At 43.0% G+C, this 22,216-nt stretch overlaps 2 protein-coding genes and 1 long non-coding RNA gene across 3 annotated transcripts in view; 2 read left to right on the top strand and 1 right to left on the bottom strand.

The window, feature by feature from the left end:
- The window catches only part of PAPOLG (poly(A) polymerase gamma), a 44,149-nt gene extending 33,849 nt beyond the window's left edge, over positions 1 to 10,300 (bottom strand). The window contains exons 1-4 of the mRNA XM_083605136.1: positions 9,891 to 10,300; positions 6,537 to 6,692; positions 3,704 to 3,770; positions 65 to 146 (exon numbers count right to left, since the gene is read on the bottom strand). Of these exons, the coding sequence (XP_083461262.1) occupies positions 65 to 146; positions 3,704 to 3,770; positions 6,537 to 6,692; positions 9,891 to 9,907 (322 nt within the window). The 5' untranslated portion in view covers positions 9,908 to 10,300. The remainder of the gene's footprint in view (positions 1 to 64; positions 147 to 3,703; positions 3,771 to 6,536; positions 6,693 to 9,890) is intronic.
- LOC310758873 overlaps positions 1 to 22,216 on the top strand; it is a 536,128-nt gene that overhangs the window by 98,345 nt on the left and 415,567 nt on the right. The window lies entirely within an intron of this gene.
- Positions 11,922 to 22,216, top strand: part of BCL11A (BCL11 transcription factor A) — a 247,539-nt gene continuing 237,244 nt past the window's right edge. Inside the window, exons 1-2 of the mRNA XM_083605097.1 lie at positions 11,922 to 12,123; positions 21,195 to 21,322. The gene's annotated coding sequence lies outside the window, so the exon portion shown is untranslated. The remainder of the gene's footprint in view (positions 12,124 to 21,194; positions 21,323 to 22,216) is intronic.

Raw genomic sequence — 22,216 nt, 5'->3', positions numbered from 1 at the left:
AGCAGCTTTCAGCAGCTTTAAGGCTAACTACTTCCCAGGTTGAGGAGTCTTACGAGAATCATACCTTTTGTGTGGACTCCAAGCCGATAGGAACCAAACGTAAAAATCTTGCCACCGCAACGTGATGAGACTGAAGATGGGAGGTTCTGCAGGAAAGTTGGAAACATTTACACCTTGAAAATCTAAGCTACTGGGTTCAAGAGGCGTAGGAAGGTCAGGTGGTACCTGGTGCAGAAAATTTCTTGTCAACCCCCCCCCATTATTATTTTTTTTGCCTGCAAAAATAGTTTTCTTACATATTTTCTTACAAAGGAATGTGGATTACAGGCCTCTGATAACAAGGAGGCGACTGTGGACAGATACTTAAATCTACAGGATGGATTGTGTTTTGGCTCCACTGAACTGAAATTTCAGCCTTCACGAAATATGAAAACAGCCAAGTAAACAGTTATTTTCGTGGAGGAGGGTCAAGATATCAACGAATATGCATGAAATTTCAGATATAGCTCTATAATCCCTAGTGTAGTAAGACAAGACCTTTGGAGCAGGCATTTTCAAAAAAGTTTTTTATGAACCGCCCTAGGTAAAGGTAAAGGGACCCTTGACCATTAGGTCCAGTCGTGGCCGACTCTGGGGTTGTGGCGCTCATCTCACTTTATTGGCCGAGGGAGCCGGTGTACAGCTTCCGGGTCATGTGGCCAGCATGACTAAGCAGCTTCTGGCGAACCAGAGCAGCGCACGGAAACGCCGTTTACCTTCCCGCCGGAGCGGTTCCTATTTATCTACTTGCACTTTGACGTCCTTTCGAACTGCTAGATTGGCAGGAGCAGGGACCGAGCAACGGGAGCTCACCCCGTTGCGGGGATTCGAACCGCCGACCTTCTGATCGGCAAGTCCTAGGCTCTGTGATTTAACCCACAGCGCCACCCGCTTAATTGTTCCTTGATAATTTGTCACCACCCTCCATGATGGCACCCGGGGCAGACTGCCCCCCTTCCTATGTCCCTGCTGGGTTCCCCGAGAAGACTGCTGCCGCATCAAGTGTGCTTGCTTGTTGCACACAGAAAGGCACAACAGAATTCTCACACCTGCATGGACAGTGCACAGCACCCAAGCTTCTGTGCTGTGAGAGCAATAACTTCATTGCTGGAGCCAGTGGGCAAACCAGGGGGCAAGGGGACGGAGAGAGGAAGAGACAGTATTAGTGCTCTCTCCCCATACAAGGACCATCGGTGACCACAAAACCTTGCTTTGCCTGAGCAAGCAGCAACAGACCCACTTCACACTCTTCTGTCCATCAGCCTGGCTAGGACCAATTGACCTCTGGAGCCTCCTCTCCCAGAATTCTCCTACACAATGGCCATGGTACAGTGCTACCTCGAGTTACAAATGCTTCAGGTTACAAACGCTTCAGGTTAGAAACTCCGCTAACCTGGAAGAGCTACCTCGAGTTGAGAACTTTGCCCCAGGATAAGAACGGAAATCGTGTGCTGGCAGCGCAGCGGCAACAAGAGGGCCCATTAGCGAAAGCAAGCCTCTAGTTCAGTACAGTTTATGTAGACAAAGATTAAATGTAAGGTATTGGTTGTGTTTAGAATAGATTTATGAAAGATTTAGAAAACTTACTGATTAGAATATTTTTGTGAGATTGTATGAGAAAAATACAGAATAACAGATACAATCTTGTTTAAAATGTATATATGAAGTGCAGTGTAAGCGATGGAAGTCAATCAATGAAATTGTATTAGTGAGATATTTGTAGAATAAATTTGGAAGAAATTCTTCCAACTTTTCTTCTTCTCTTTATTTTTTCTTTTTCTTTCATCTTTTCTTCCTTTTTTCTTTTATTCTTTTTTATACATGTGTGCTTATCTGAAATATGTATGTATGTATTTGCAATATTTTGCTTATATTTTGTAATAATTATGTTAAATAAATTAAATTGTAAAAAACAAAACCAGTTTCAGGTTAAGAATGGACCTCTGGAACGAATTAAGTTCGTAGCGAGAAGTACCACTGTACTTTCAATCTGCCTGTTTCCTCCTTTCTCCCTGTTCTTTGGTCCGTTTAAAGCAGGTCTATTAAAATATCTTACGGCATGAACTGCTTCAAGCACATCAGCAGAAATGAAGTATACACTCTGACTTTTGTCCCCCACCCTCAAAAAAGATAGAGACAGTGTTATGTACTGAGTTGAATAGGATCCAAACTGCAGCAGTCTGATTGGTCCTAGAACAATAGGATCCAAAAGGCAGCAGTCTGATTGGTCCTAGAACAATAGGATTCAGAATGCAGCAGTCTGATTGGTCCTAGAACAATGCAGCAGTATGATTGGTTGGCAGGAACCACCCAATCCTGCTCCAGATAGAAGTGAATCCACAACCTGATTGGCCTACAGGAGAATACCAGAATTAGCCAATCATGTGCAGCCCATTGTGTAAATAATGTATATAAAGCAGATGCTTTGAGGGGACTTTCATTCATTCCTCCTCACCACTATGAGCTGAATAAAGAGCATGAAATCACTTGCGACTCTGAGTATACTTCTTCAGAAAAACCTAGGGTGCTGGGTGCGCACAGGAGGATAGGAAGGGGGGGGAATCCCAATGCAGTAGTGCAAGAATTTAGTGGACTACAGTAGTACCTCGGGTTACAGACGCTTCAGGTTACAGACTCCGCTAACCCAGAAATACAGTGGTACCTCAGATTAAGTACTTAATTCGGTCTGGAGGTCCGTTTTTAACCTGAAACTGTTCTTAACCTGAAGCACCACTTTAGCTAATGGGGCCTCCTGCTGCCCCCACGCTGCCAGAGCACGATTTCTGTTCTCATCCTGAAGCAAAGTTCTTAACCCGTGGTACTATATCTGGGTTAGCAGCATCTGTAACTTGAAGCATATGTAACCTGAAGCATATGTAACCCGAGGTACCACTGTAGTACCTCGGGTTAAGAACTTTGCTTCAGGATGAGAACAGAAATCGCGTGGCAGCAGCGGGAGGCCCCATTAGCTAAAGTGGTACCTCAGGTTAAGAACAGTTTCAGGTAAGAACGGACCTCCAGAACGAATTAAGTTCTTAACCCGAGGTACCACTGTACTACCCAGGGCTTGGTGGGGCAGGTGTGGGGGAAGAAGGGGAGAGGTTAGAGAGGACTCTCCCACAGCAATGGACTTGCTGTATACTTGAGGATGTGTGCATCATGGCAGGTGTTAATAGCTTGCCCTTTGAAGATCCAGAATCTTAAAGCAAGAACTACAGAATCCTAGCTACAAAAGGCAAGAAGGAGTAAAGGTAAAGGTAAAGGTACCCCTGCCCGTACGGGCCAGTCATGTCCGACTCTGGGGTTGCGCGCCCATCTCGCTTAAGAGGCCGGGGGCAGCGCTGTCCGAAGACACTTCCGGGTCACGTGGCCAGCGTGACAAGCTGCATCTGGCGAGCCAGCGCAGCACACGGAACGCCGTTTACCTTCCCGCTAGTAAGCGGTCCCTATTTATCTACTTGCACCCGGGGGTGCTTTCGAACTGCTAGGTTGGCAGGCGCTGGGACCGGGCAACGGGAGTGCACCCCGCCGCGGGGATTCGAACCGCCGACCTGACGATCGGCAAGTCCTAGGCGCTGAGGTTTTACCCACAGCGCCATCCACGTCCCTTTTGCAAGAAGGAGTAGGCCAATATAAAAAATTATGTCTTTGACAAACTTCTTACCTTCTTCTCTGCAACCTCCACAATCCACTCTTTGACCAAATTATTTAGCTTACTGAGAACAACTATCCTGCAATGGGGGGAAAATGTTAAAAAGGGAAGATTTAAAAGAAGTAGCAGAAATTGTGGTAGCTTCAATGTTAGTGTTAATGGGTCAAAAACAACAACAACACTGTTAAAAAGGTAAAGGGACCTCTGACCATTAGGTCCAGTCGTGACCGACTCTGGGGTTGCGGCGCTCATCTCGCTTTATTGGCCGAGGGAACCGGTGTACAGCTTCCGGGTCACGTGGCCAGCATGACTAAGCCGTTTCTGGCAAACCAGAGCAGTGCATGGAAACGCCATTTACCTTCCCGCCGGAGCGGTACCTATTTATCTACTTGCACTTTGTGCTTTCGAACTGCTAGGCTGGCAGGAAACAACACTGTTAATGCCTTGTTAATGGGTCACAGTAACTATTTTGCTTTCAGGTAGCAGTCACTGCCTCCTTCTTCCTGCATTCATCCCCTCAATTCACTCCTTTCCTGATCCCACCTATGACACCTGTCAGTTTAGGCATCTGTTGAAGTGGGCCGAGATTGACAAAAGCTACAGTGAGCCAGTGTGGTGTAGTGGTTAAGAGCGGTAGTCTCCTAATCTGGGGAACCGGGTTCGCGTCTCCGCTCCTCCACATGCAGCTGCTGGGTGACCTTGGGCCAGTCACACTTCTCTGAAGTCTCTCAGCCCCACTCACCTCACAGAGTGTTTGTTGTGGGGGAGGAAGGGAAAGGAGATTGTTAGCCGCTTTGAGTCTCCTGAAGGGGAGTGAAAGGCGGGATATCAAATCCAAACTCTTTTTCTTTTTCTTCTTCTTCTTCTACAACGCAATAATTTGGTCACTTTTCACTGTTTTTGCTGCAGCAGATTAACGCGGATAGCCTTCCGGTAATTACTATAAGCTTAGTAATTTGAACAAATATTATGCAATACGGTGGCCATTTGTTCAATGTACGAAGGAAACTGGTCTTAAAGGCAAACGTTCCGAAGCATCTTTGCAGATATGGTTATCTTGAACAGCACAGCCTAAACTATATGCTTCTCTGGGAACTACTGTCTGCGACGGGAAAAACAACTTTTGTGCTGTCCCCAAGACATTCTGGGAATGTGGATAATTTGTATGGATTGATAAAAATCATTTGTGTGTTAATGTACTGTCTCACACTCTTATTGGGGGGTGGGGGTGTGGATATCATATAGTAGGCATCTCTCGAGAGACAATGGAGTGCGCCTCCAGGAGTCAAACCACTGCACTAGAAGCACCAAAATGACCTCCCCAGGCCGCAAAGGCTGGGCACTGTGTCTGGAGGTCCTGGGCTGCCTAGACAACAAGACCCACTCCCCCAGCCTCGCTGATAATAATAATAAATTTTTATTTATACCCCGCCCTTCCCGGTTCAGAAAACCAGGCTCAGGGTGGCTAACAACAATTTAAAACACTTAATTGTAAAAGAAACATAAAATACAGTATAAAAACATGAATAACAATAAAATTCAAAATTCAGAAATCAATTTGGGGAAAATCCATCTAATAAGCATTAGATAGTCACCAGGGCTAGCTGGCTGAATTAGTCCTACTTGGGCCAGCGAGGAGGCCAGGAAAGAATTAGCTGTGGGGTCTCAGAGCGGTTGATCTTCATAAAAGGGGAGGGAGAGGGAAGAGAAGAGAAATAAAAGATCAGGCTGGATTCAAATTAAATGCCAGGTGGAATAGCGCTGTCTTACAGGCCCGGTGGAAGGAGGTTAAACCCTGAAGGGCCCTAGTCTCATGGGACAGAACATTCCATCAGGTCGGAGCCATCACTGAGAAGGCCCTGGTCCAAAGGAAAGCAGAGCAATACGTTTGGCACCAGACTGGCTGCAGGAGTTGCTGGACGGAGGCGTACAAGGCACCGTCTTAGGGACTCCACTCTGACTTTGTGTAGGGTTTGCTCCTGAGCCCTTTCTTCTCCTGAAGATGTCCCGCAATGCAGCAGAGTTTTAGGATCAGTTTTCCTTCTCCTTGATGGGTGACCTTCCCAGGTTGAGCAGCCCCATCTGCCCCCCACTTTCCTCTACAGTCCATGCTGAAAAATGGGTTTCTTGACCCACTATTGGTCTGGTCTCCTCAATCTGCTGGAGCCTGTCTTCACATGGAAGGGAGGTCCTTAACTCCAAGGGTTTGAGACCCATCGGCTACCCTCACCTGGTTTAGCCGGCCAGTTGAAGCAGTTCCTGGCGTGTGGCTGCCGTTGCATGTTGACAGCTTCTAGAAGCCACAGGCGAGAGCCGAGTGCAGGGTGTGGACCAAAGGTGAACAAACTACCCCAGACGGAGCATGACGTGTCCCCCACCAGAGGTACTAAAAAGGTAAAGGGACCCCTGACCATTAGGTCCAGTTGTGACCGACTATGGGGTTGCGGCGCTCATCTCGCTTTATTGGCCGAGGGAGCCGGTGTACAGCTTCCGGGTCATGTGGCCAGCATGACTAAGCCGCTTCTGGCGAACCAGAGCAGCTCATGGAAACGGCGTTTACCTTCCCACTGGAGCGGTACCTATTTATTTACTTGCACTTTGACGTGCTTTCGAACTGCTAGATTGGCAGGAGCAGGGACCGAGCAACGGGAGCTCACCCCATCATGGGGATTTGAACCGCCGACCTTCTGATCGGCAAGACCTAGGCTCTGTGGTTTAACCCACAGCGCCACCCGCGTCCCCTCCCCCTAACAACCCATACAACCTGGATACCATATTATATATTTGTCACTGTATGTAAAAAGTTTACTGCTTTAGCTGTTACACTGTGCCTGTTTACTCTTACCTGCGACCAAGCTCTTCCTCATCTTCAAATACACCAAAAGGCTTCATGGCTTCAATCAGCTTCTGTGTGTGGATGTAATCTATTTCCCTCGGAGGAGCCAAGCTAATTGGAGCAGTGACCCCGTAGTGCCTTTGCGGCTGGTTCTCCAAATAATTTCTATACAGGAAAAGTCACATTAAACATGATAAAGGAGAGAAGTTGTCTCACAAAGAAACACACACACTTTTAAAAACCGCATGCACTAAACTGCAGGTATTTAGTAGAAATTATTAACGTCGGTGAGTGTGATGTTGCACACAGAAAAACAAACTTAACATGCACTTTTCTATTTTAGTAAATGTCAAAGCTTTCTAGCAGTATCAATGCAGGCTTCTAGGAAGTCTACAACTCCCTGACACATCATGTGATTTAAAAGGAAGTCGCACAGTTTCTTACAGCAAGGAAATGGTACTAAATACCATTTCACCCATGTAAACCATTAGCTAAAGTTTCATTTCTTTATTTCTTTTACTATCAATGTTACAAGACTGCAGAGAAATTCAGAATGTAACAAAACAAGATTTGGCATAGAACAGGTCCATAACCAACCACGGCAAGTGTACTTCTATTAGAACAGGCACCCCTAAACTTGGCCCTCCAGATGTTTTGGGAGTACAACTCCCATCATCCCTAGCTAACAGGACCAGTGGTCAGGGATGATGGGAACTGTAGTCCCAAAACATCTGGAGGGCCAAGTTTGGGGGTGCCTGTATTAGAAGTAAGCAGTTTAACATAAAAAGCAGCTTTATTCTAAATACAGTCGTACCTTGGATCCTGAACTCCTTGCGAGTTGAACGTTTTGGTTCCCAAACGCCACAAATCCAGAAGTGTTCTGGTTTGTGAACGTTCTTTGGAACCCGAACGTTCAACGCTTCCCGCAGCCAATCGGAAGAAGTGCCTTGGTTTCCAAACATTTTGGAAGTTGAACGGACTTCCGGAACGGATTCCGTTCAACTTCCGAGGTACCACTGTATCAGCCCAAAATCTACCAATGTGCATTCATAATCCAGAGCCACACTTGCAGAAAAACAACAGTACTACTGTATCCTGAAGGCTCTATCAATATTGCTTTCCGATTTCATGGACTACCAACATGCTTGGGTAATCCAGATCACATTAAAAGATTCCCTAAAGAGGGCTGCCTTCAGATGTCTTTGAAAAGTCTGGTAGTTGTTGTTCTCTTTGACATCTGGGGGGAGGGTGTTCCACAGGGCGGGTGCCACTACTAAGAAGGCCCTCTGCCTGGTTCCCTGTAACTTGGCTTCTCACAGTGAGGGAACCGCCAGAAGGCCCTTGGCGCTGGACCTCAGTGTCCGGGTATATAGGGCCAAGGCCATTTAGGGCTTTAAAGGTCAACACCAACACTTTGAATTGTGCTCGGAAACGTACTGGGAGCCAATGTAGGTCTTTCAAGACCGGTGTTATGTGGTCTCGGCGGCTGCTCCGTCACCAGTCTAGCTGCTGCATTCTGGATTAGTTGTAGTTTCCGGGTCACCTTCAAAGGTAGCCCCACATAGAGCGCATTGCAGCTTTTACCAGACCTTTGGGGCAAAGCCCAATACTCTGAGCGATACTGTCTAGCATGGGCGTAGCCTGGGTGTCCAGATGCCTCCCAAATCAAATAAATAAAAATACTTAACATACCAACTGCGTCACAGATAACCCAGTTCTACCCCTCCAACATAATGCCTCACCCGCCCCCCTAATAAATCCTGGCTTCGCCCATGCTGACTGGTCCTTCAGCGGCCAAGTAAAATACTTTTAATGGATAGAGCATTTGTAGAGGAGTGAGTCAGGACCTTAGCAAAACTTCCCTCTTCCCCACAAATCCTATTGTCAAAGTGGTTCTCCACTCCAGGGCATCTAACTGTTGACCAGGAGTGTAGCACCAACAGAGCAATTTTTTTATTTTGCAATACACGGCATGATAATATAGGGGTTGTCTTTTTCACTTCTGAGAACAGCTGGGGGCACACCTTTTTGAAGGTCCTTCTATACAAAATATGCACATCCGGGAGCAGACTGGGTGAGAATCTCTTTCTCCTTTGTGTACCATTTTCCAACACCACCATTGTGGAAGGCAGTATGCCTTTGAATATGAGCTGCTGGAAACCTTAGGAGAGCTGACTTGCTGCTATGCTCATGTTCGGGTTATAGGCTTTGTAAAGTTGTGGGTGAACATGTCAGACAACACAGCGATTCTTCAAACAGCTCTTGTTTATTCACAGGCCAGAACAGAACTGAATTGAAGGGTTCAGTCAGCCTGTTTATATAGAGCTCCACTAGAACGCAACAGTAACCATTTTTTGTAACTATCCAATCACTGAATGTCACTTTCGTTCCCTTATTTGCATATGTGGACCTGAACTATCTACAGTATCCCCCTGCTGGCCCAGGGTGAGAACTTCAGTACATAACAGGCTTCCCACTGTGAGAATAGGGAGCTGGAATAGATGGGCCTTTGGCCAAATCCAGCAAGCTCTCCTCACCTGCAATTCCCAGTAAATGGTAGTCAGAGGCATGAATTTGTCTTAACCCCTTTTAGCCTGGTGGTCAACAAACACAACACTGTGTGAAATTCAGGCGTTTTAACTATGTGCTTTTTGGAGTTGTTATACTTCATCTTGTCTGCTCTGAAGAACCTAGGGGGAACAGTGGATATGGAGTTCTTGTTTTTACCTGTAAGCCGCCTTGCGCCCAGTCAGGGAAAAGGGCGGGGTGCAAATTAATATATAATAGTAGTAATAATTAACAAAAAAAACCCCACCCACAACACCCTCTTGCCAACTTTTCATCTGGCAATACCAATTCAGGCACGCAAAAGCACATGCCACAGTATTCATTATTGTTACGATTTATTCAATATCCACGCCGCCCTTTATCCGAGGGTCACACAGGGCGGCTTACAAAACAAAAACACAAAAGCACGTAACTGCCATCGGAACTACGAGCAGCAGCAAGACGTGCTTCCAGTCTTTTCTAAACGCAGCTGAGGCTGTTTGGCTGCCATTAACTAATTACAGCTCCTCTTCTTTCTCTCTGTAAGCGGCATCGGCCCAGAGAGAGCTAAAAACGGGTGCAGTAAAAGCAATTTCTCCCAAGGACGCCAAGTTTCAAACAGGTAAAGAATAATAATAATAATATTTATTATTATTAAAAACAAACTGGGCGAGGAGAGCGAGAAGCAGTCGCCCGCCCCAAAACCCATCCCACGCCTAGAGAAGCTGCTGGTTCCTGGACAATGAATGAATTGAATGAATGAATGAATAATGCAGCTGTAGCAGCAGCAGCAGCAGGGCCACGCCCACCCCTTACCCGCAAGTCTCCTTCATAGCCACCGCCAGCGCGAGCTCCGGGCGCACCTCCTGCTTCCAGCGCGCGACGCAGCCACCTGCAGCCAAGCCACGCCCACTCCCTCCGCCCTCTTATATAAGGAGCGCAGCCGCCGCCGCCGCTGCCGCGCCCCCTGCCGTCGCTACGTGGCATGACAACCGCCTCGCTTCTACGCCAAAGCGTCCCTCCCGCACCGCTCTCGCGACCCTGGCCCGAGCGCGGGAAGCGGGGGTGTTTTCCCACGAGCCTTTGCGCGGCGGCGGGAGACTCTATAACGGCTTTTCCCGCCTTTTTCTCTTTCTCGTCTTCTCCCCTCACGAAGCGCTGCGTGAGGGCACAATAGAAATACATATACCGGTAACAATAAAAGAAGGTTAAAGTAACAAAATCGCTGCGTGTGAAACTAACCACATTCTCCTCACGCCACCATGGAAAACGGAGTCCGTTTTTGTCGCTTTTGTTAAGCAAAGAAGAGCCGGGAAACGATTGATTTTTTTAGGCTGGGCCATTAGGAAAAGTTGTGGTGACGTGTGTGGGGTTTTTTTTTTGGCGCTGCTGTTGCTTATCATTGCAAGAGAGAATTTTTTTTTAAAAAAATTAACAGAGCAGGTGTTGAAAACAGAAATTGGACGCTTGAAAATGTGTTCCAGCCCTCAGAAATATCGCCCCTGTTCCTACAGTCCGTTTACTATTAACATCATCACCATCTTAAATCCTTCGTACCTTCCTCTGTTTTGCTGCTGTTTAAATATGGCTGTTGAGAACAGCACTGGGATCCTTTGGAAGGTCGGTGTGCCATGATAGAAATAAGGCAAATTACAAATAAATGTTTTAGTTGGCGCTTAGAAATGGTGCTGTACGACCAACTGGCTTCCATCTTATACAAGAAAAACCCTGTGCCAGATTTGCTTCATTTGTATTTATTTAAAACTCTTTCCTATTTTTCAAACCCCACACTAAAAAAAAAAGGCTCCCAGAGCAGCTTACATATCACGAAAAAAAGAAGAGAAGAAAGCCTCAGGTTTACAATCTTAAAAAGGACACCAAAATGATTTTGCCATTTTGGGGGAAACGGCTAACAACTCCCTTTTTAAGCTCACTGGGCAAATGCAACTTCCAGAGGAGGCAGCTGCATTATTAGTTTGTTGCAAAAAAAAAAAAAAAACAACAACCTAGAAAGACTTGCAAGAACTAGTTTGTTGCAACAAAAAACAAGAAAGAGGCATCTTCAAAGACTCAAAACACATTTTTATGGCGTAAGCCATTGTGCGTCAGAGTTGGCTTTCTCAGATGTGTGCAAAGATTATTATTATTATTATTATTATTATTATTATTATTAATTTATTCACTGTCCCTCATTCGAGGATCACAGGGTGGTTTACAATATAAGGTTATAAAGGTAAAAGGTAAAGGACCCCTGGACGGTTTAGTCCAGTCAAAAGTGACTATGAGGTTGCAGCGCTCATCTCGCTTTCAGGTTGAGGGAGTCAGCATTTGCCCACAGACATCTTTCCGGGTCATGTGGCCAGCATGAATAAACCGCTTCTGGCGGTTGGTTTGCAAGCCCCCTCCATAGAGGCTGGCCCCTCTCACTGTCCTCGGAGCTTGCATACCGGTAACCTCCTCTGGCTGATATCCAGACAGACCAGGGAGATTTTGATAGGCGTGGGTAAAATGCACAACCCCCTCCCTCCTGCTTCCGCAGGGGAAAGAAAACAAGTCAGAAATCTATTTACATGATGTTTATTTCTGACATTACAGCACTAGAGAAAAACACGTCCTTTCAGTTCAGGTCTTCTAGCACGTCTGACAAACTTCCTGAACATGCGCAGTCGGAAGGTTTCAAGTTACACTCTTCACAAAGACTTATCCAGCCTGTGAACGTCCTGGGAAATTCTTCTTTCCCACAGATAGGCACATCATGTGATGTCAACAATCTGGCTGTCTGCAGCGGTGATGTTTCCATATACTGACACGTAACACTGTGACGGAAACCAGAGCTCAGGGAAACACCGTTTACCTTCCTGCTGCAGCGGTACCTATTTATCTACTTGCACTGGTGTGCTTTCGAACTGCTAGGTTGGCAGAAGCTGGGACAGAGCAACGGGAGCTCACCCTGTCACGGGGATTCGAACTGCCAACCTTCTGACTGGCAATCCCCAGAGGCTCAGTGGTTTAGACCACAACACCACCCACGTCCCATAAGGTTATACTGGTATGTATTTGTCTTTTTTTTTTTAATGATATTTTATTCAAATTTCAAAAAAGAGTTTACAAAAATAATAAGATAATAAAGAAAGAAAACAAACAATAAAAAATACAGAGTAAAAAAAAAAAGAAAATAGAAAAGACAGTAAAAAAATGAGTCCATCTTTCAATGTCTTATTTTTCATTCACTTATTTCCCTGACCTCCTCACACCTCCCTTTTTTGTATTCCATTTCGAATGGTTAATTCAACAAATCCTTTCCCTCTTTGTTTTTATTTTAGTCCTTTATCTTGACATATTATAACCTTATAATTTCATCTATTTAATAAATCATTATTTACATACTCCTTTTTAACCTTGTTACTAAAACCGCTTCATTTCATTCCAGCATCATTTTAACATTCATTAATTTTGCAGTGTTTCTGTAAATAGTCCTTAAATTTCTTCCAGTCTTCTTCCACCGACTCTTCTCCCTGGTCTCGGATTCTGCCAGTCATTTCCGCCAATTCCATATAGTCCATCACTTTCATCTGCCATTCTTCCAGAGTGGGTAAATCTTGTGTCTTCCAATACCTTGCAATAAGTATTCTTGCTGCTGTTGTGGCGTACATAAAAAAAGTTCTATCCTTCTTTAACACCAATTGGCCGACCATGCCCAGGAGAAAGGCCTCTGGTTTCTTCAAGAAGGTATATTTAAATACCTTTTTCATTTCATTATATATCATCTCCCAGAAAGCCTTAATCCTTGGGCACGTCCACCAAAGGTGAAACAATGTACCTTCATTGTCTTTACATTTCCAACATTTATTATCGGGCAAATGGTAGATTTTTGCAAGCTTGACTGGTGTCATGTACCACCTGTATATCATTTTCATAATATTTTCTCTTAAGGCATTACATGCCGTAAATTTCATACCTGTGGTCCACAACTGTTCCCAGTCAGCAAACATAATGTTATGTCCAACATCTTGTGCCCATTTAATCATAGCAGATTTAACCGTTTCATCCTGAGTGTTCCATTTCAGCAGCAAGTTATACATTCTTGAAAGTATCTTAGTTTTGGGGTCTAACAGTTCTGTTTCCAATTTTGATTTTTCCACCTGGAAGCCAATTTTTTTGTCCAACTTGTAAGCCTCCCTTATTTGATAATAATGAAGCCAATCTCGCACTTTATCTTTTAGTTTCTCAAAACTCTGCAATTTCAATTTATCTCCTTCTTGTTCCAAAATTTCCCAATATTTTGGCCATTTGGCCTCCATATTGAGCTTTTTCTGGGCCTTTGCTTCCATTGGTGACAACCACCTTGGGGTTTTATTTTCAAGTAGGTCCTTATATCTTATCCAGACATTAAACAATGCTTTCCTGACAATATGGTTTTTAAATGCTTTATGTGCTTTAACCTTGTCATACCACAAATATGCATGCCACCCAAAAACGTTATTAAAACCTTCTAAATCCAAAATGTCTGTGTTCTCAAGAAGCAGCCATTCTTTCAACCAGCAGAATGCTGCTGATTCGTAGTAGAGTTTAAGGTCTGGCAGGGCGAATCCACCTCTTTCCTTTACATCAGTTAATATTTTAAATTTTATTCTGGGCTTCTTGCCCTGCCAGACAAATCTAGAAATATCTCTCTGCCACTTCTTGAAACAGTCCATTTTGTCCAAAATTTGCAATGATTGAAACAGAAATAACATTCTTGGCAATACATTCATCTTTATAACAGCAATTTGACCTAACAAGGACAGCTTCAAATTTGACCATATTTCTAGATCCTTTTTCACTTCTGACCAACATTTCTCATAATTGTCTTTAAATAAATTTAAGTTCTTAGCAGTCATGTTAACCCCCAGATATTTCACTTTCTTAACCAATGTTAAACCTGTCTCCTTCTGAAACCTCTCTTTCTCAATCGGTGTTAAGTTTTTCTCAAGAACCTTAGTTTTTAACTTGTTCAGCTTAAATCCTGCCACATGACCAAATTCTTGAATCAATTCCAATACTCTTTTAGTACTAGATTCTGGCTCCTGTAACGTCAGTACTAAATCATCTGCAAAAGCTTTCAATTTGTACTGTTTGGCTCCGACCTGTATACCTTTGATCAAACGGTCCCTTCTGATCATATTTAGCAAAACCTCCAGAACCGAAATAAAGAGCAATGGGGAAATTGGGCAGCCTTGTCGTGTCCCTTTCTCTATCTTAAATTCCTCTGTCACCACATTGTTAACAATTAGTTTAGCCTTTTGTTCTGAGTAAATTGCACCTATACCGTTCTCAAAACCTTGACCAACCCCCATCCCCTGAAGATTTTTCTTCATAAAACTCCAAGAAATATTGTCAAAAGCTTTCTCCGCATCTACAAATATTAAGACTGCTTTAGTGTTAATATTCACTTGCAGTTTCTCCAAAATATTAATTATATTTCTCATGTTGTCAGACAAGTGTCTACCCGGGAGAAAGCCAGCTTGGTCTTTATGTATCTCCTCCTCTAATACTTTTTTTAGTCTTTTAGCCAAAATGTCTGCAAAAATTTTGTAATCCACGTTAAGCAGGGATATGGGGCGGTAGTTCTTAAGTTGTGTCTTTTCAGACTCAGTTTTCAGTATAAGTGTAATATAAGCTTCCTTCCACGACTCTGGTGCTTTTTTCCCCTCCAAAATTTCATTACAAACCTCCATTAGTGGTTGAATTATCCAATCTTTCAGAGATCTATAGTATTTTGAGGTTAAGCTGTCCGGCCCTGGAGATTTGCCCAACTGCATATTCTGGATGGCACCTTCTACCTCCTGTTCTGTGATTTTATAGTTCAACATTAACTTGTTTTCTTGAGAGATTTTTTGTAGTCCATTTGTTTTTAAGAATTGGTCTATATCCAATTCTTTCTGTGGCCCTTGTGTATATAACTGTTTAAAGTACCTCTGGAAACATTTTCTAATTTCCACTGGATTCTGAATGTTCTTTCCTTCCACTTCCAAGTTGGTAATGTTGTTAAGTTTTTGTCTTTTTTTCATTTGCCAAGCTAACAGTTTTCCACATTTATTGGCCGATTCAAATGTCCTTTGTCTCATCTGTTTAATTTTCCATTCTATTTCCTGATTCATCATCTTCATATATTGAACTTGATATAACTTTATTTCTCTCAGAATCTCTTGTGACTTTGGTTTCGCTCTCAGTTTCTTCTCACCCTCTTTTATTTTTTCCAAAATTTTGTCTTTTTTCTCATTTTGAGTTCTCTTCTTTATTGCATTCTGTTGAATTAGAAACCCCCTCATAACTGCTTTACTTGCGTCCCAGACTACTCTTTTTTCAGTGGTAGTGTTCATATTTATCTCAAAATAGTCTCTCAAGGGTTTTTGGGCCTTCTTAGTAACCTCTTCATCTCTAAACAGGGTGTCATTCATCCTCCATCTGAAGGAACCAGTTGGTGTTAGTTTCATCTCCATTTTCACAGCATTATGGTTGGAGCAAGTTTTTGGGCAAATTTCCACTTTTCGAGTCTTAGGAGCCAGTCCTCTAGTTATCCAAATTTGGTCAATTCTTGTCCATGTCATTTTGGCTTCAGAGAAGAAAGTTCCCTCTCTACCCAAGGGATTCTTTGTTCTCCAAATGTCAATTAAGTCCATATTGCCATATACAGTACTGGTATGTATTTGTCTGCTGCATGGTTCACACCCACACCCCTTCAATTTTTATCCTTACAACAATCCTGCAAGGTAGGCTAGGCTGGAAGAGAGTAGCTAGTACAGTGGCTATATGTCTTAACTCCACAGAAGACCTGGAGTTTTCCTCCATATTCACATACTTTGTCTAGAGATTCTCCGGGTCCGTGTTTGGTTCTGGTTGAGGGTCAATTATACCAGTAGCTGGCAGACAGGATAACATGGTTTGACTGCCACAAACCTTAAAATGTATTGTTGCATGCCACCCCAATCTCTGAGTGGGTGCGAGATTCCAGGGGTCACAGGCACTTTTCGGTTTCTTTGAAATGACGGACAGCAGAGACTGTGGTTTCTTTGTGATATATGGTTTTATTTACTCATAAATGCAACTTGATCCTATGATGGAAGCATTAGAAGAGTTAGAACACCCTAGATGGTCCCAAGTCATATAAATAGGATGGAGGGGGCACAGGGCTGCCCTGAGACATTTTGTTGCCTGAGGTGAAGGACCAGGATGGTGCCCTCCCATATAGAAGCTGAGCAGATTGGCCGCTGAAGCTCACTTCAAGACAAGGAATGGGACAGTCCTTCAGTGCATCTGAGGATAGCAGGCTGTATTAGGGGGCTCAGGATGTGCCATGCAGGACATACACAATTTTTACCTTGCAAGATAAAAGTGACCTCACCATGGGCTCATTTGGGAGGAAGGGCAGGGTATAAGTTTGATTAATAAGTAAGCTGTACTTCTTGCTATGGCTTCTGTATATATGCCCTGAATGAGTTTTTGCCACATGTATTTGGGCAAGTGGTGGGGTTGGAGGGAGGTTAATTGATCCCTCCAGCAGAGGCAGATGGATATACAGTATAATCCAAGCAGCACACTTTTTAATTGCTACATTGTAATGGTTGCATCCCACTCCTCTGCGGAGTAAACAGTGACATGTTTTACCCCCACAACAGCTCTATGTGAGGTACATTAGCCCCAGACAGTGATTTGTCCAAGGCCACCCACTGGGCTTCATAGCTGAGTGGGGATTTGAATCTGGTTTCCTTACATTTACATTCAATACCCAACACGTTGGAATGGCTCCACACTTTACATGGCAATCATGCTTGCTGCAGGAGGTACACCGGCATTTCCTAAAGCAAACATGTAAAGAGAGAATGACAATTGTATATATGCCCTTAAACATCTTTGTTCATGTGGGGCTCCCAGACACATATGCATAGGTATGTAAGGATGCCCATCTGTTGTTTACACTTTATGAATTCTTTGCATGAATGCAAATATGTAAGTGTCACAGTCATTTAAAATGTTCAGTGGCCCTTTACCATTGGAGCCATGTTGGTTCCCTATCCTTTTGTTTTATTCAACATGCCCCTTCCCTAAGGCATAGGTTGGGAAACAATTACTTAATAATATGTAAAATACAAAGTTATTCTCTTTTGTATCTCTGCATTTATATAACATAAAACGGGAGGAATTGTAGCCTGAGAGCCCCCCTCCAAATGATTACAACCCCAGAGCACCCACCAATTATATTCTGGCTCTGATTGCTTGCATTGAGTCCCCAGTGAAATACTGTCATTAGACTGGACAGTCCATCCGCGCCATTTCACTCCAAATTGAAGCCCAGATTAATTGTGGTACTGGCGAGCTCTCAAAACAGTTTAGGAACGAGAAACTAACCATTAACACAGTGAAGCCACACTAATCACACTAGCCTTGATGCGGTCTCTTTCTTTGATCAGCTCACTCTCTCTCAGCAGGCCCCAAAATAGCCCCAGGGTACAAGAGTGCTTCCATTGCAATCATGTTAATTTTGCTTTTAGTTTGTCTTTAGCTGTTGGAGATTAATGAATAAAAGTGGTGTTTAAATTTACAACCAGGCTTGTTCTGATAGCTCAGTGGTATCATCGCCCCTGGTTTTTCAACTTTGATTATCTGAGTCAGTCATCTACAAAAAAAGAAAGAAATGTCTTTTCTATCTAGAGCAAGACAACACATAAACCTGATGGGATGCCAGAAGTATAGAGGTGTGAGGGGTGAAAAGATAGGCAATGCCGATCTCTTGAGATGTCTTAGTGTCCTACATTTCTGCTAACTGTATTATGAAGTAACCTATCTACAGTCATTTGTCTTCTAGATTAAATATATATTGACAAACAATGGGCAGCTTTTTCATTCATCACATTAGTGGAGCAAAACAAGTAGGACAGCAGAACGCTTGCTGCAAGCAAAGCTAATCATGGATATTTAATTGAACCATTTTAATTATTAACTGTAGAGTTTGAAAAGTGGTTACTAATGCTGCATTGGAGCCCCCTTTTTCCTGCCCAATTTCAGTTTTTAGAATAGTTATGACAAACAATAGAATGCTGCTGCATTCACATGTTACACTAAGCTACGAAGCTTAGTTTATTAAGCCATACTGTACTGAAGCTTAGTTTATTAAGCTCCCACTTTTCTTCTCCTTTTGTATGAGCAGTTAAATAAAAAATGGAGGAGCTTGGTGTCTGAACCCAGGACTATAGTTTGGCCTGGTAAGTTTGCACATAACACTGCCAACAGGTTATGATCTGGAGTCATGGTTTTTATTGGCTTATGAATCATGGATATTTTAACTATGGCTTGGCTTTATGTCTGAACACAGCACCCTTAATTCTGGTTTATTTTGCCCCTTCAGATTCTCACCAGAGGATAGATGACAGGAATTAGGCTATCCCTGTTCAGAAAGTGGTTGAGCTGATGTGATTTAGTCAGGAACTAAGGACTTAAGCTGTGGATTTAAGGCTGTGTGGAGATAAACTTTCGAACCAAAGCAATGTTTCAAGATGAAGCTGGAAAGCTAAGAGTTTTGGAATGACGCAGTTAAAAATGCCGTCGCCATTTTGGGAGGCATTGTTGGAGCTCTTGGGTCTGGGAGGAGAAAGAGAGAAATAGAGTTGTTTACATATGTCTCGGTGGGACTTAAGAGCGACAAATGCCAAATTTATGATGGGAAGAGCGATGTTATCTACGAAGGAGATATATGGAAACCATCTGGACTTAGTGGAGGAACGGGAAATCCACACAGCTTATTTTGCTTATCGGCTTAAGAGACTAACAGAAGAGATCGTAAAGGAAAAATAGAAATTATATGAACAAGATATGATGTGGAAACACCAAGATAAGACTGGATAGAATTATGAATTTTCTTTGGACTGATTGGGACTGATTTGGACATTAACGCAGTAATAAGAAGATGATCTGAATCCCCCTTTGGATCTTGAAGTATGGGTTCCCCCAACAAAATTTAAAAATTTGGCTTTTTAATTTGGAATTTATGTGATGTGATTTAATTTGATGTGATTGGCCAGTTAATAAAAATTATTTAAAAAAAAAACAAAAAACAGAAAGTGGTTGAGCTGGACCACCATTCAAAGCTAAATGAAGGCTAATGGAAGCCACCTGAACTTCAAGCGACAGCAAGGGTTCCAGAAGTACCCCCAAGCTGTGTACCTGCTCCTTCAAAGGGAGTGTAAGTTAATCAAGAGCCGGCAACCTTCCAAGAGCAGGGAACCACCCACTAACAGGGCCTCAGTCTTATCTGGATTGAGTTTCAGTTCATTGGCTCTCCTCCACTCCATTACTAAGGCAAGACACTGGTTCAGCACATTCACTGCCACACCAGCAGATGTAAAAGAGAAGTAGAGCTGTGTGTCATCAGTGCATTGCTAAAAATGTACTAAAAACTCCATATGACCCCACTCAGTGGTTTAATGTACAGGGTGAGTCCTTAGAAGAGCCCCCATGGATACAGAGTACGCATGTTCCACGGGGCCTCTTTTAAAAGACTCACCCTGTATATGTTAAACAGCACGAGGGATAAAATTGAACCCCAAAGAACCCCACACTTTACTTATCTACTCAAATTGTGAGATTCCATGGATCTTTAGACCACATGTATTCTACTTGTGAACTGATGCTGTAATTGACACAGTTCACTCAATCTGCTAAGGTGAGAATCTCCATTTTCTCATATAAAGCAAGATTCTATCCTCATGATGGCCCTCCGTCATAACATAAGGCCTATTCACCATATCACAGGCCTCCCTAAATCCCTGTCAAAGCAGTATACTGTAGTACCTAGACTCCAATTCAGCAGCTGCCCCATCAAGCTGTCAAAAAACAAAAAAAAAAATGCTTACTTGGCTTAGTGGCAGAGAAATATAAAAGTACCTTTTTATTTTAGAAATAAGGAACAGTCAAGGTTTTTTGTGTTTTTTTTAGGGAAACGTTTAACAAGGAGAGCCTTGTGTGACAGCATTACTTACCATGAAATGCTGTCCTAGCTTGTTGGTTTCATTATTAGTTCAGGCATGGCCAAGGGCCTGTGCTCAGCATTAAAGTTGGACAGTAATACTCTGATAAAGGATATTGTTAACGTGCCTAGGAGTAGCCTTGGTCATGAATTCATTAGCTTCATGCAGAGATTGCATGCAATTCTGATTGCTGCTTGCAGAGAAACTTTAAAGGCAGGGGTGGCTGATAATTATCGGAGCACCCTGAACTGTGTGAGTAAAGTGAACTGGGGGAACTTAGTCAACGGAATGGCCAACTTGTTTTGTCTCACTGAGAGTTGGGGGACCACATGCAAAGGAGGATGGGACTCTCATAAGCAACATATAGAACAGAGATGGGCAGACTTTAGGCTTGTCATTACTCCTTTGTTTTTGACTAGAGATCTAACAACCAGTCAGGTGCAAAAGACAGACAGAATGAACAATAGAATGAAATTCTGAGGCTCGGACTATATTTTCATTACCAGAACTGAACTGAGCTAACAGTTCTTTGACACAAAAGTTCACTTCTGGATAGCTTTCCATGTCAGCCGTCTAATTTAGATTGGGAAAATTATATTGTTCCAATTGTTAACCAATTGGGAGTCAGAAACCTTGCCAGTCTCCTGTAAATCACCCAGAGGGCCACTAGTAGATTCTGACCACCTTCTGATCCAAGAGAGAATTTCAGTAATAAGTGTGTATTTCTTCACTCTTGTGGGACCAGGTGTATCTACCAAAATCCCCTCTTCAACATTGTGACCAAAGATACAGTAGTTTTGACCTCCCTGCCCCAGCTGGAACTCACCCTGGGGAATTGAGCTGCAGCTAATCAGCAATTTTAAAAATACAAACCCTATGTCATTAACATCATTTTACAGTTGGCGGTTAGTTTTGCTAGAGGGTTAGTCTAGGGCAGAGCACAAAATGCAAAAAGCCAAGACTGATTTTACAGATACCCTTCAAAGGACTTCACAGCCTCTCCCACTGTTAGTGTGAAGAAGCAAAATGTGGTTTTAAATGTACTTGTATCAGATTTTTGAACTGACTATGCAAGTTAGTAAGTGGTTGTAATAATTGCACCTCTTCTTTCCTGCAGTTTTAGTGTCACCTGTTAAAAAGGGCCTAAGCCTCGAAACCTAAAGGACCATCTTCTACAACATGAATATACTCAAACACTGTGTTCATCATCTGAAGCTCTCCTCCGCATCCCTCTAGCATTTGAAGGTAGGTGGACAATGACCAGAAAGAGGGCCTTTTCTGCTTAGGGAATGCTTTATCCAGGGAAGTTTGCCTAGGGCCAACTGTGTTGTCTTTTCAGTGCCATGCAAACACACTTTTATTTACACAGGTTTTGTAGTCTGGAATGTGTGTTTCATGAAGATTTCCCCTCCTGCTCTTCTGAATTTTTAAGGTTATGCTTTGTGTTTATTTTTATTGTGATTTTATATCAATATTTCTGGTTTTTTAAATTATTTTATTATAAACCACCCCGATAGTTGGCTGAAGGGTGGCCTAAATGTATTTCAAATAAATAAAATAATGTGTTCTATTTGAAACACATTTTTATTTCCTCACTCTGTTTTCCATCATAGGGTTAAACACATTGGTAAATATCTTTTAAAGCATTTTAACCTCTCCTATATGAATGGAAATGTTTCCTTGGACACTTAACTGGTGACAAACCTTTAAAATTTGCCAAACTATGTCAGTTAGTTTTACCCAGGCATGCTTGGAAAGGCTGATGGATACTTGAATAAACTGTAAATGTTATTTTCTTTTTCTTCTCCTACATCATTTACAGCCAATAGTGTAAGCATATGTTTGGGCTTCCCTGCAAGAGATACTGGAGGAAAGACTTTGTACTTCTCCTCCCCACAATTTCAACCTTGCAGATTTCCTGAGTCCTGGATTTCAGATATCCAATCTTAAACAAAAAACTAAAGTACCCCCTTGGTACAATCTCTGCCTGTGATAGTACAATCAAAGAGGAAGTGTTCACTTAATAATTTGAGAACATGCACCTTGCTTTCAAACAGTCAATTGCTCTTCTTTCTAATAAGCCTTTTAAAAAATTGGTTGGAATGTGTCTGTAGATAAGGTTTTCTGCTTTTGAAGTGT

This window comes from Podarcis filfolensis (assembly GCF_964270895.1).
Source record: "Podarcis filfolensis genome assembly, chromosome: 3".
Lineage (NCBI taxonomy): Eukaryota > Metazoa > Chordata > Lepidosauria > Squamata > Lacertidae > Podarcis > Podarcis filfolensis.
The sequence above is the reverse complement of the archived record's forward strand: the minus strand, read 5'-3'. Positions and strand labels throughout refer to the sequence as shown.